This window comes from Impatiens glandulifera, chromosome 2, assembly GCF_907164915.1.
Source record: "Impatiens glandulifera chromosome 2, dImpGla2.1, whole genome shotgun sequence".
Taxonomy (NCBI): domain Eukaryota; kingdom Viridiplantae; phylum Streptophyta; class Magnoliopsida; order Ericales; family Balsaminaceae; genus Impatiens; species Impatiens glandulifera.
Genome location: NC_061863.1, coordinates 5,126,948 through 5,140,716, shown reverse-complemented (window position 1 = coordinate 5,140,716; position 13,769 = coordinate 5,126,948). Strand labels below are relative to the sequence as shown.

Genomic DNA, 13,769 nt, shown 5'->3' with positions numbered 1-13,769 from the left:
GGTTTGGTTTAGTGAGAGAATGAATTTTAATTTAAAACTAGTAGAACATGAATAATAAATTTTATTTTTTTTTAATTTGTTTTGAGAGACGATGTAGAGTCAATTATTAAATAAAAGACATAAAAGGGCAAATTAGTTACACGAGTTTAAGAAATCAGAAGAAAAACAAACTGAATGAGTAAAAAAAAGAGATAAAAGATGACAAATGAGAATTGATGATTAAAGTGTAATGAAATTAGTGGTTATGATAATTTTCTCGTAAGTGATGTTCCAATTTTTACAGATTAACCAATTATTCTCGCATGTGGAAATACGGCTTCACGTTCGAATAAATTTTAATTTATAACCACCGAATATGAACTCTATGTTAGAACTAGAGATTATAGGTTTTTTTTAGTAGGCCACGGTTAAGATTATAGATTGAATATTTTTTAATTAGGAAAATTATATACATTTTAGTAGCGGTTTGAACTCTATTATTATTATATAATAAATTATAATAATGATAGGGTGAACTACGCAGTGACTCCTATTGACCCCACCTGACAATTATATTGAAAAAAAAATAAATCATCGTAGAAAAAAAAATTATCATGTAAGAAGTTAGAAAAAAAATATAAATATAAAAAGTTAGAGAGCGAAAATTATGTTGAATAGCATTTTGTCCTGAACATGGTCATTTCGGGAGCATTCTGTCCCGAATATGGTCATGTACGGGACATAATGTTTCTGAAATGATAATGTTAGAGACATAATGTTCCCGAACATGACTTTCTCTCTTTAACTTTTTACATGATAATTTTTTCCCACCGTGACTTGTTTTTTCCACACATGCGGGAGTCGATGTGAAGTTGTTACCCCCAACGTTCCTCTCTATCCTTACCCAATAAATTATATAACTGGACTGTATATAAATTATATAATAAATTATTATTTATTATGTCTTGTGTACACAAATTTTCTACACATCTAGCCGTACTCTCTATAAAACAAAATTATATGATTTATATCTACCTACTCAGTCTCAAACATATTAATTAGTTATATACAATGGCTTTATACAATGACACTCGAGCAACATTCGTGAAGTGGTACGTGACTCCGCCCTTGAAGTAAGGTATTCTTGAAATTTTCAATAATTTAGTATCAACTTTTCATCCCATTATCCGTTTTTAGTTAGAATTTAGGTTTGCATGTTTTTATTTACTAATTTTTTTTATGTCAAATATCTTTAACATAATACTAATGGCAAGTATTGTTTGATTTGAGATTTTTGAATTTTTTTTTTGTTATTTTATTAGTTCTCGTAAATTTTCTATTTATCATACACTAGTGAAAAAAGAGACTTTTATCGACAGAATTTACCGAAAGTTTTATAAATCTCTCGATAAAGCTCCCGACATAAAGAAATCTCTCGTTATTAAAAATAAATTCGAAAAGGTGTATAAAACCTTTGGTAATGTGAATTTTCACCGAAGGTTTTTTACAATACTTTCGGTAATACCACCAATCACAAAGACTAAAATAATTCTAAGTATTAGGATGAGAGTATTTGCGAAGGTTTTTCAAAAAATTCTCGGTTTTGGCTATCTAAAAAAACATAAAATAATTCTGAGTGTTGGGATGGATATTTGCAAAGGTTTTTCAAAAAACTCTCGGTTTTGGCACTCCCCAAAAAAATAGAAAATAATTATAAGTGTTGGGATAAGGGTGTTTTGAAAGTTTTTCAAAAAAAACTCGGTTTTGGCTCTCCCCAAAAAATAGAAAATTAATTTTAAGTGTTGAGATGAGGGTATTTGCAAATGTTTTTCAAAAAACTCTCGGTTTTGACTCTAAAAAAAAAAGAAAATAATTATAAGTGTTGGGATGAGGGTATTTGCGAAAGATTTTCAAAAAATTCTCGGTTTTGACTCTCCCTAAAAAACAGAAAAATAATTCTAAGTGTTGGGATGAGGGTATTTGCGAAGGTTTTTCAAAAAACTCTCGGTTTTGACTATTCCAAAAAAACAAAAAATAATTATAAGTGTTGGGATGATGTTATTTGCGAAAGTTTTTCAAAAAACTCTCAGTTTTGGCTCTAAAAAAATAGAAAATAATTCTAAGTGTTGAGGATGATGGTATTTGCGAAAGTTTTTCAAAAAACTCTTGGTTTTGGCTCTCCCAAAATTTATGTGTTTAAGTCAATACTAAAGGATATTTAACAAATCTCTCGCTATTTCATATTAAAACCGAAAGATTTAGTAAATCTTTCGGTATTTATTTTTCACTAATTTGGTTTTTCAATATCTTAGGTTGTCTAAACTTCTAATCTAATCAAGTGTGTGTTATTTTTTAAGTATAGGGATTGTGTTTGATTTTATAAGTGTATATAATTGTGTTTAATTATATAAAGAATTGTATATGTATGTTTGTGTTTGATCGTAATTAGAATGTGTTTAGTGTTTGATTATTAGATGTGTGAGGATTGTGTATAATTTTAAAATATTTGTTCGTGTGTTGAATGATATGAAATGTGTTAAATTAATGTTGTTCAATCTAAGAAAGTGAAAAAAACAAGCAAATAAGTCAAATACCGAGATATATCAAACATCTTTCGGTATTTAAGTGTAAATACCGAAAGATATGGGTATATCTTTGGGTATTACCCTTAAATACCGAAAGTTATTTCATATATATCTCGATATTTGACATTTTTTTATTTGTTAATGTAAATGGTGTTTCACTTTCTAATTAGTTTGTTTTAACTCATGAACTAGTCAAGTGTGTGTTATTTTTGAAATATAGGTATTGTGATTAATTTTATAAATTTATATGATTGTGTTTGATTATATAAATAAATAAATATATATATATATGTATATGTTTGTGTTTGATGATAATAAGGATGTGTGTAGAGTTTGATTATAAGGAAGTGTTGAGATTGTGTAATGTTTTAAGGATATGAAATGTGTTAAATGAATGTTGTTCAAGCTAATTAGAAAGTGAAATACCAATTAAATTAACAAATGAAGAAGTAAAATATCGAAAGATTTCTAAATATCTTTCGGTTTTGAGATGTCAAATACCGAGAGACCGGATTGGCACACGCCAGACAGACATGTGATAAGTGGTGCTCTGATTTAAACATGGATTATATCCGAGTTCATCACGGAGACGAGGCAGCGGTACTTGTCAATCCCCCACGAGACTACGATCTAGCTGATTGGGAGTTCGTGTGTCGGAACCATTACTTCATAGATAAATTTAAGGTACGGTTTCATAATTGAAATAAAAATTAATAACACTTGTTCTAACTTTATTGTTTATTTCAAATACAGAGAAACGGTGGTATCAATGTTGAGAACATGAATAAATTGAAATTCCTGCATCATACGAGAAGTAGGTCATTTTCACAAGTGGATAAAGATTTGTTAAGTACATTATTTTAAATAACTTAATATAAAAAATGTTACTAATTTCATAAATAAATTATTTCAACGGGCATGTAAAATAAGACGGGCTCCACTATCGTTGAAGTTTTCAAGAGGACCCGTGTCCCGAAAAATCCAAATAAGTTATATTTGTATTTGAAAAAATCTACACACTAGGTTTTAATTTTTTTCATTGTACTACTCTCATCAATTTCAACTTTAATTTATTAATTATTAAATTGAAAAAGAAAACAATAAAAAAAAGTTCAAACAAGCTCCATTAGAAGAAGAGTGAAGTTAAGGTATATTATAATTTAGTCATTAATGATGCTTGTTTGACACCAAAAACTTAAAAGAAACTTTCGAATTAATATGACAAGAAAATTGTGTTTTTCTCACTTATTTAATTTGTTTGTAGAAAAAAATAAAATAAAAAAGCCGACACAATACTTTATTCAATAAGCTATCAACCTTTATATATCAATCATTATTGCCTAATTTTTATTTTATTAAAAAGAGAGACACCATTAACCATTATATAATTTATTAATTAATAATAAATTATATTGTGGAGACTTGAGTCTTCGTACCCTACTTTTTTTTTAATAGAAAGAGAGATCTATCATATATTGTGGAGACTTGAGTCTTCGTACCCTACTTTTTTTTTTTTAATAGAAAGAGAGATCTATCATATATTGGCCTTTCTTAGAAACTCCCTTCCTTGATCGGAAAACCGCTAGCCATGAACATATCTTTTCCGACCACCTTTCTTCTTCTGCTCCTCCGATCAATAACCGCCGACAATTCACATGTTGAGTACGATGATCCACAACATGCTATCGCCCTCAACTGCGGTTTCCTCCACAACTCCACGGCAATTGACGGCAGAAAATGGGTTGGAGAAATTGATTCTGCTTCAATCATTTCTTTTCACGGCCCTGGAAGTAAATCAGTGGTCCCATCTTTCTCCTCCGATGACCAACGATCACAATCTCTCGATCCCACTCCCTACATGACAGCTCGAGCTTCTCGCTCATCCTTCACCTACACCTTCCATGTCCGCTCCGGCTACAAGTTCATCCGCCTTCATTTCAACCCAGCAGCTTCATACTCTGCTTTCAAATGGTCAACCGCTTTCTTCACCGTAAAATCAGGTCCGTATACTCTCCTCAACAATTTCACTGCGTTCGATTCTCTTAGCCTGAAATCCATCGTAAAAGAATTCACCATTTTCGTCCCTGACGACGGTAAACCCTTATCAATTACTTTCTCCTCCATAAGAACAAGCATCCCTTCGGATGAGACATTTGTATTTGTTAATGGAATTGAAGTTGTTCCCATGCCTATTGGACTTTACTACACCATGGAGGGAGATGGAGATGCAGGGGCACACGTTGCAGGGCAGAAGGGTCGATTTCACCTGGGTAAAGACACTGTAATGGAGATGGCCTATCGGCTAAACGTTGGTGGCATCAAACTTTCGTCTATTTATGACCCAAGTATGTTCAGAGAGTGGACGGATGATTCAAACCATATCACTGAATCAAGTGTGTTTCCCATCACTTCCATAAATCGGATCAAGTATACTAAAACATCTAAAGATGGTGCACCACAAAGACTTTACCAGTCATCTTGGTCAATGAACCGGAATTTGCAAGATGGTGAAGGAGTTAGTTTTACATGGAAGTTGTCTGTGGATTCGGATTTCACTTATCTAATTAGATTGCATTTTTGTGAGCTTGACTATGACGTGAAGGAGTGTGGGCAAAAAGAGTTCATTATTCTCATTAACAATCAAATAGTTGAGTCTAGAGGAGACTTGATCAAATGGGCTGGTGAGATTGGAATAGCAATCCATAAGGATTACATGACCACGTTAGGAGGAGATAGAACCATGGGCAAGAGAGATTTAGTTGTAGCTTTATACTCAAGCAATGTCGAACAATCATGGGAATTCATTGACTCAGTTATTAAGGGGATTGAAGTTTTCAAACTTAGTGACTCTCATAACAATCTTGCTGGAGGGAATCCAGTGATCTCTTGTCCTCATGCTTCAACAAATCGTAGACTTAGAATGCCAACAAGTATAAATGAGATTATAATTTTGATAATACTTCTAGTTGTCATTGTTCACCAATTTCGTGAATGGAAAGAAAGGAGTTGGAGTAAAAACCCATCTCTAATAGACGGAAATTTGTGTTGTAGATTTTCATTTGTTGAGATCTCATCCGCAACTAACAACTTCGACAAAAGATTAGAGATTGGACGTGGAGGTTTTGGTAAGGTCTACAAAGGGGTTATTAAAGTTAATAATGATAAGGTTAAAATGAAAGTTGCAATTAAGAGATTAGATTCTGAATCTAAGCAAGGAGAGAAAGAATTCATATCAGAAATTAAGACACTTTCCAAGCTTAGACACAAACACCTTGTTTATTTGATAGGATACTGTAATGATGGCCATGAAATGATACTTGTTTATGAGTACATGGAGCATGGCACTCTAGCGGACCATCTCTATAAGAATAAACGTAATGGTAGTCGAGAAGTGACTCCTCTAACTTGGAAGGAAAGGCTCAATATCTGTTTGGGTGCTGCTCACGGGTTAGAATACTTGCACAACAATAATGATCATGAAATCATACATCGAGATGTGAAGAGCGACAACATTTTGGTGGATCTGAATTGGGTGGCCAAAATTGCTGATTTTGGCATATGCAAAATGGGAGGATCTACAAGTCATACCCATATCAGTACTGATGTAAAAGGAACTTGTGGTTACCTAGATCCAGATTACTTCTCGACCAGAAAGCTAACTAAGAAATCTGATGTGTATGCGTTCGGTGTTGTGCTTTGGGAAACATTATGTGGGAGGCCAGTCATCGATGATAGAATTGACAACGAACAACAGCGTAGCCTAGTTTTGTGGGTTCAGCGCTGCTGCGAAAATGAAATGGTTGACAAAATAATTGATTCTAGTTTGAGGGGACAAATCTCAACTGATTCTCTGGAGTCCTACATTAAACTTGCAAATCTATGTTTGCATAAAGAAACTAATATACGACCTACAATGGATGAAGTCACAAAGAATTTGAAATCTTTATTGGTTGATGGGCTCAATTTCTTAAGGTGAGAAAGAGTTTACATATTCAATTTTATTTTCTATTCTTTTACTAATTATTATTATTTTTCTTTGTATGCCTTTCAGTTTCAAGAAGCTGACCGCATTGAAACAAATAAATGAAGAAATAGCAAGAAATGAATTGAGGATCTTTATTTCAAAACTAGACAATCAGGGGAGCTACCTTAGCGAGGAGGAGGCCGTAACTTTACGAAGGGAATGCCTAGTTTATAAAGCGGCACACAATTTTATCAACGGATTGGATCATAAAGTATAATAAGAACTTAGGTGTTCAAAATTTCAATTGTGGTTTGAATTTAAGATTATACTGTCTGAGATTGACACCATATAGTGGGTTGTAAACAATTATATGATCTTCATTAAATTTTTGGCTCGATTAGAAAGACCTCTTAAAGCTTCTACTGAAAAATAAAAACAGAAAAGTTTGTTAATGTTGGTTTTTTCTTATAGAAGCTCGTCTTTGAGCTCTTGTTCCCTTTTTCAAGGGTGAGGAGTATTTATAGGCAGCTTCCAGCAATTGACCGACCAAGTGTATATATAGTTGGGTTCAGTTTTGGACAAATATTGCTTAGAGCAAATGGGACAACCTAGGGTTCTAGGAGAAATGGTCTCGATGATGATCATTTCTCTTATAGCATGCCACGTCGGATTCACTGTATTTCGTTGCCCCCATCGTATCTTAATATATATGACTTTATTTATTTTTTTAACTCCTAAACATAGTCTCCTCCTTCCTTATCTTTGTTTTTTTTAAATCCCGTCATTTTCCTTCACCTAGTTTATAACTTTTATTGAATGTTGAGTCTTACTTTTCTTTTTAATTTTAATGGGTGGTAATTATATTTTAGATGAAAATGAAGTTTCTCATAATCGGAAAAAGATGGTTAAAAATCAATTTTCATTATTAAGATTAACATCAGTTTAATTGTTTCGGTTTTTCTCCATGGTTATTCATATTTACACTTAAATAGTCAATCTTCATATGGGATTATATTTGTCTTCAAATTCATATATATATATATGAGATTTAATATGTTGAGTGTCTTCCTGATCTATAATAAGATTTTGTTGTGTGATGAACTTGTTCATCTATGCCTACCATACTTTTCATGTTTCCCATATTTTATTTTAATCTTACATGTTTATATTTAGTTTAGTTTATACATAAATTTAATTTGTTTTAAATTATTTAAAACAATAATTAACAATCACATTTCATATATTTTTAATTATAACATTTGAAATATTTATATTATATATTTATATTTTTAAAATTAGGTAGAAAGTTTAACCATTAGTTAATTAGTTTATAATAAGAGTTTTCTTCATTTTTCTTATATGTATAATAATTTTATATGTGATTATTAAATTTAGTGTTAGTTTAATTTTAAAAATATATATATAACTAAAATATTATGTTTCTTATATGTTTTATTTATATTATAATTAAATGTATTGATAAAATAAAGTTAAATTTTAAATTAATTTAAATAAAATTATAATGAAATATTCTTATATTAAATAATAAAATTTATTTTGACAATTAAAATTTGATAAATTATAATCATTTTCAAATAAATTATTGGATCAATTAGGCAAAAGAAAATAAAACATTTGAAATAAACTCCATATCAAAACTGGAAATATTTCTAAATGATTTATTGTTTAAATGCAATACTGGATGTTTACACCTTTACAAAAACAAAGTTTATTTATTTTTCAGGACAAATATTTGATGAGTACGACTATCAACTATTACCTATTTCAAACTCGACGGGTAATTTCAATTTCATTCTCAATTCCCGACCCGTTTCCGTCCGAATGGGAATTTCAATTTCATTCTCAATTCCCGACTTGTCCCCATCCTCGATTACAGCTACACGTACCTGATGTTAGGAATTTCAAGTTGAATAATACTTTCCTATTGAAATCAATTGATCTGATTAATTTTACAAGTCAACCAAATCATACTAGAAGATCAGCAAAGTAATAAAGAACACCAGATTTACGTGGAAAACTCTCTCAACATGGAGGGTAAAAAACCACGGGGCAAAACCAACAGATTTCACTAATCAGTAAGAAACCGATACGATTGTTCTTCTCAACTTTAAATTTAAAGTTGAGGTATACATACAGAGAAACTAATTTCATTCAAACCCAAACAAATCTAGGTTTGAGAAAACATGAAATTCCCTTTACAAATAAGAGAGAAATGAACTTGAGGGTAATCAAGACAAAAAAGGTGATACTCTGTTCTCCTTCTCTTCTTCTTCCTCTATATCTTCTTCTCTTCTTCTTCTTCTGTATTTTCTTCACTCTGTTTCTCTTGATCTCTTCACAGAACTCTCACTGAAAATTGTGGTAGAGAAAGAAACAAAATTAGGGTTTATTTGGTTTTTATATTGCCTAATTGGGCTGGACCCATAAGGCCCAACAATCTCCCCCTCCAGCCCACGGAGAGAGGCACACCGATCTTCAAGTCATCACTTGGTATTCACGCCGACAAGCCGACAACAAAGCTCAAACTTGTCTTTTGGAACTATCTTCGTAAACATGTCTGATGGATTCTTATCACTGTTATCAGTGTAAATTTTCTTCAGCTTCATCTGCTGGCTTTCTATTGCATCTCTTAACCAATGAAATCTCATATCAATATGCTTAGTTCTGGAATGATATGTAGCATTCTTGCTCAAATCTATAGCACTCTGGCTATCACAGAAAACAAATGCATCTTCTTGTTGCATACCAAGCTCCAAGAGAAATCTAATCAACCACAATAGCTCTTTATCAGCTTCAGTGGCTGCAATGTATTCTGCTTCTGTGGTTGACAAAGCCACACATTTCTACAATTTGGATTGCCATGACACGGCTCCCCCTGCAAAAGTAAACACATAACCTGAAGTGGATTTTCTGTGATCCAGATCTCCAGCCATATCAGAATCAGTGTAACCTTCTAGCACATGTTCACCATTTCCAAAACTCAAACACAAATTGGAAGTGCCTCTTAGATATCTAAGAATCCATTTCACTGCTTCCCAATGTTGTTTTCCTGGATTAGAAAGGAATCTGCTTACCACACCGACTGCATAAGCTATATCTGGCCTAGTGCAAACCATTGCATACATCAAACTCCCTACAGCTGAGGAGTATGGCACACTTGACATTTCATCCTTTTCTTTTTCTGTTGATGGACACAACTTCTTGCTCAATTTCAAATGGCTAGGAAGTGGACAACTTACTTTCTTTGCTCCTTGCATGTTGAATCTTTCAAGCACCCTTTCAATGTACTTCTCTTGTGACAATCAAAGTCTCTTAGCCTTTCTGTCACGAGTAATCTTCATGCCCAATATCTGGCGTGCTTGACCCATGTCTTTCATTTCAAATGTATTGGCCATCTCTTTCTTCAACATAGCTATAAACAGAGCATCTTGTCCTGCAATCAACATATCATCAACATAAAGTAAAAGGATTATAAATTTTCCATTAGGAAATCTTTTGAAGAAAACACATGGATCTGCCTTGGTTTTCTAGTACCCATGACTCATCATAAAGGAATCAAATTTCTTGTACCACTGTCTCGGAGCTTGTTTCAAACCATATAGACTCTTCTTCAATTTGCAAACCATGTTCTCTTTTTCTTTCACTTCAAATCCCTCTGGTTGCACCATATAGATCTCTTCTTCAAGGTTACCATGAAGGAATGCAGTTTTTATATCAAGTTGTTCAAGTTCAAGATCTAGGCCAGATACTAGACCTAACACTGCACGAATGGAAGTCATCTTTACCACTGGTGAGAAAATTTCCTCAAAGTCGATGCCCTGTTTCTGTCCAAAACCCTTTACAACCAGTCGGGCTTTGTACTTCATAAGTTCTCCATTTTCATCTCTCTTTAGCTTGAACACCCATTTATTTCTCAAGGCCTTTCTGCCCTTAGGAAACTCCACAAGCTCATATGTGTCATTTTCTTGTAATGACTTCATCTCGTCTTTCATTGCATCCTGCCACTTAACTTTGTCTTTATGAGCTTGTGCCTCCTGAAAATTTTCTGGCTCTCCTTCTTCTGTCAACAGGATATACTCTGAAGAATGGTATCTTTTAGAAGGTTTGTGCTCTCTTTCTGATCTTCTTACTTGTGGCTCTTCTGGCTCCACTTGATGATGTTGCTCCCCCTGCATAGAAGCATCATTAACAATATCATCATCATTACTACCATTCATGTCAGAGGTTTCTTCAACAACTTCTTCATCATGTTCATCTTCATTTGTTACTGCTGATTGTACATATGAAGGAACTGGTATGAGTTCTATGAACTCATCAACCCTCTCTGAATTCTCGTTGATTTCTGGACTTATCCCTGTCTGACCTTCAAAGAACACAACATCTCTGCACCTGACAATTCTCTTCTTTTCTGAGTCCCATAACCTGTACCCAAATTCTTCATTTCCATATCCAAGGAAAATACATGGAGTTGCTTTATCATCCAACTTGGATCTTTGTTCCTTTGGAATATGCACATATGCTTTGCATCCAAACACCCTTAGATGTGAGTATGAAACATTCTTCTTAGACCATACTGTTTCTGGTATCTCGAATTTCAAAGGAACAGATGGCGACCTGTTTATGAGATAGCAGGCTGTGCGAACTACTTCTCCCCAAAACTGTTTTGGCAACTTTGCCATCTTCAGCATGCATCTCACTTTTTCTACAATGGTGCGATTCATTCTCTCAGCCACACCATTGTGCTGCGGAGTTCCAGGCACTGTCTTCTCATGTCGAATACCATATTTGGTACAGTATGCTTTAAATTCCTTAGAGGTATACTCTCCCCCGTTATCAGAGCGAAGACATTTCAGCTTATTGTCTGTCTCTCTTTCTACCATGACATGGAACTCTTGAAAGTAATTGAATACCTGGTCTTTTGTTCTCATAAAATAAACCCACACCTTTCTAGACGCATCATCAATAAATGTTAAAAAATATCGATTGCCACTCAATGACTCCACTTCAAAAGGACCACACACATCAGAATAAATCAAGTCTAACACATTATGTTTTCTTTCTGATGTTGCTTACCAAATGGGCAGTAGTCGCATAGATCCAGAACCTCATCTTTGGTTGAGGGGATGTGCAGCTTCCTCACCAGAATTCGCAGCCCTTTCTCACTCATGTGGCCAAGGCGTTGATGCCACAGATTTAGAGAGCTTTCAGCTTGTACTGCATTCAGATCATCTTTGAGTACCTTCACATGTGTTCTGTACAATGAGTGCCACGACTTCCCTTTTGCTACAATCATTGATCCTTTGCTGAGTTTCCATTCACCACCACCAAGATAATGCTTGAATTCATCTTTGTCCAATGCATCACCTGATATCAAATTTAGACGCAAATCAGGAATATGCCGCACATCTTTCAGTGTTAACTGATGCCCTTGTTCTGTTTGCAAATAAATGTCACTAATACCCACAATGCTTGAGTGACTAGTATTACCCATCTTCACTGTACCAAGATCTCCAGCCTTGTACGTGGTGAAGAACTCTTTATTCGGTGTAGCATGATAGCAAGCACCTGTATCAACTATCCACTCAACTCCTTGGTGATCTTCTACATGTAGATATTGTTCCTTTTCACAAGAAAGAATAACTACATCCTCTGCAGTTACTGTGGCTGTGGTATTTCTGTTTTCATCATCTTTCTTCTGATTTTTGCCTTCATTATGTAGTCTTTTCCAGGCTCTACAATTTTTCTTCATGTGACCTTCTTTACCACAGTGATAACATTCTCTTCTCTTAGATTTTGATCTGCCTCTTGACTTGCTATGGCCTCTTGATTGTTGTCGGTGTTCAGCTCTTCCCCTGTTCTCTGTGACTAGGGCTTGTGCACTATTTGTATTAGTTGACTTCCATCTTGTCTCCTCATTGAACAAGCTGCTAGTAACTATACTCATAGTAAGCACACCATTCGGAGTTGCATTACTAACTGTCACAACCAATGTCTCCCAACTGTCATGAAATGATCCCAATAGCAATAAGGCTTGTAGCTCATCTTCTAATGTCATCTCCATCACTGATAATTGATTAATCAAGCTCTAGAACTCGTTTAAATGCTCAGCAACACCTGTGCCTTCTCTGAATTTCAGATTTACCAACTTTCGGATCAGAAACGCTTTGTTACCTGCCATTTTCTGCTCATACAATGACTCTAGCTTCTTCCATAGCTCATGAGCACTTTTCTCACTTGCTACATGGTGATAAACACTATCATCAAGCCATTGTCTGATTGTGCCGATTGCTTTCCGGTTCAGTTTTATCCAATCAGCTTTAGCCATCTCTTTTGGCTTTGCACTATCTCCTTCAACTGGCTCATACAGATCCTTACAATAAAGGATGTCCTCTATTTTGGATTTCCAAATCTGCCAGTTATTGTTTGTCAGCCTGATCAAAGTGCTATTGCCTTCCATCTGAACCTGAGAAAAGCACTCTTCAATAGAAAGTAAACCTAACAGCTCTGATACCACTTGTTAGGAATTTCAAGTTGAATAATACTTTCCTATTAAAATCAATTGATCTGATTAATTTCACAAGTCAACCAAATCATACTAGCAGATCAGCAAAGTAATAAAGAACACCAGATTTACGTGAAAAACTCTCTCAACACGGAGGGTAAAAAACCACGGGGCAAAACCAACGGATTTCACTAATCAGTAAGAAACCGATACAATTGTTCTTCTCAAATTTAAATTTAAAGTTGAGGTATACATACAGAGAAACTAATTTCATTCAAACCCAAACAAATCTAGGTTTGAGAAAACATGAAATTCCCTTTACAAATAAGAGAGAAATGAACCTAAGGGTAATCAAGACAAAGAAGGTGATACTTTGTTCTCCTTCTCTTCTTCTTCCTCTATATCTTCTTCTCTTCTTCTTCCTCTGTATTTTCTTCACTCTGTTTCTCTTGATCTCTTCACAGAACTCTCACTGAAAATTGTGGTAGAGAGAGAAACAAAATTAGGGTTTATTTGGTTTTTATATTGCCTAATTGGGCTGGACCCATAAGGCCCAACACATGATTCTGATTGGGTAAGACTTCAACAAACAATTCTATATTCTTAATTCTTCTTTGTAGCATATTTTCTTGGGCAGTTGTCGGACGCGGGAAATAGGAAGGTACACTAACACTAAGAAAGAATAATAAGAATTAGTAAAAGAAGTTAGACCAAAAAA

General features: G+C 34.1%; 1 protein-coding gene across 1 annotated transcript; it reads left to right on the top strand.

The window, feature by feature from the left end:
* Window positions 1-4,152: 4,152 nt before the first annotated feature.
* On the top strand, window positions 4,153-6,577 carry LOC124924205 (receptor-like protein kinase FERONIA). Its single transcript, XM_047464273.1, has one exon. The coding sequence runs from the start codon at window positions 4,153-4,155 to the stop codon at window positions 6,538-6,540; it is 2,388 nt and encodes a 795-aa protein (XP_047320229.1). The 3' UTR covers window positions 6,541-6,577.
* The last annotated feature ends 7,192 nt before the right edge of the window (window positions 6,578-13,769 follow it).

Bases quoted from the DNA above. Each gene is read 5' to 3' on its own strand.
- LOC124924205 (XM_047464273.1), top strand. From the start codon at position 4,153: ATGAACATATCTTTTCCGACCACCTTTCTTCTTCTGCTCCTCCGATCA.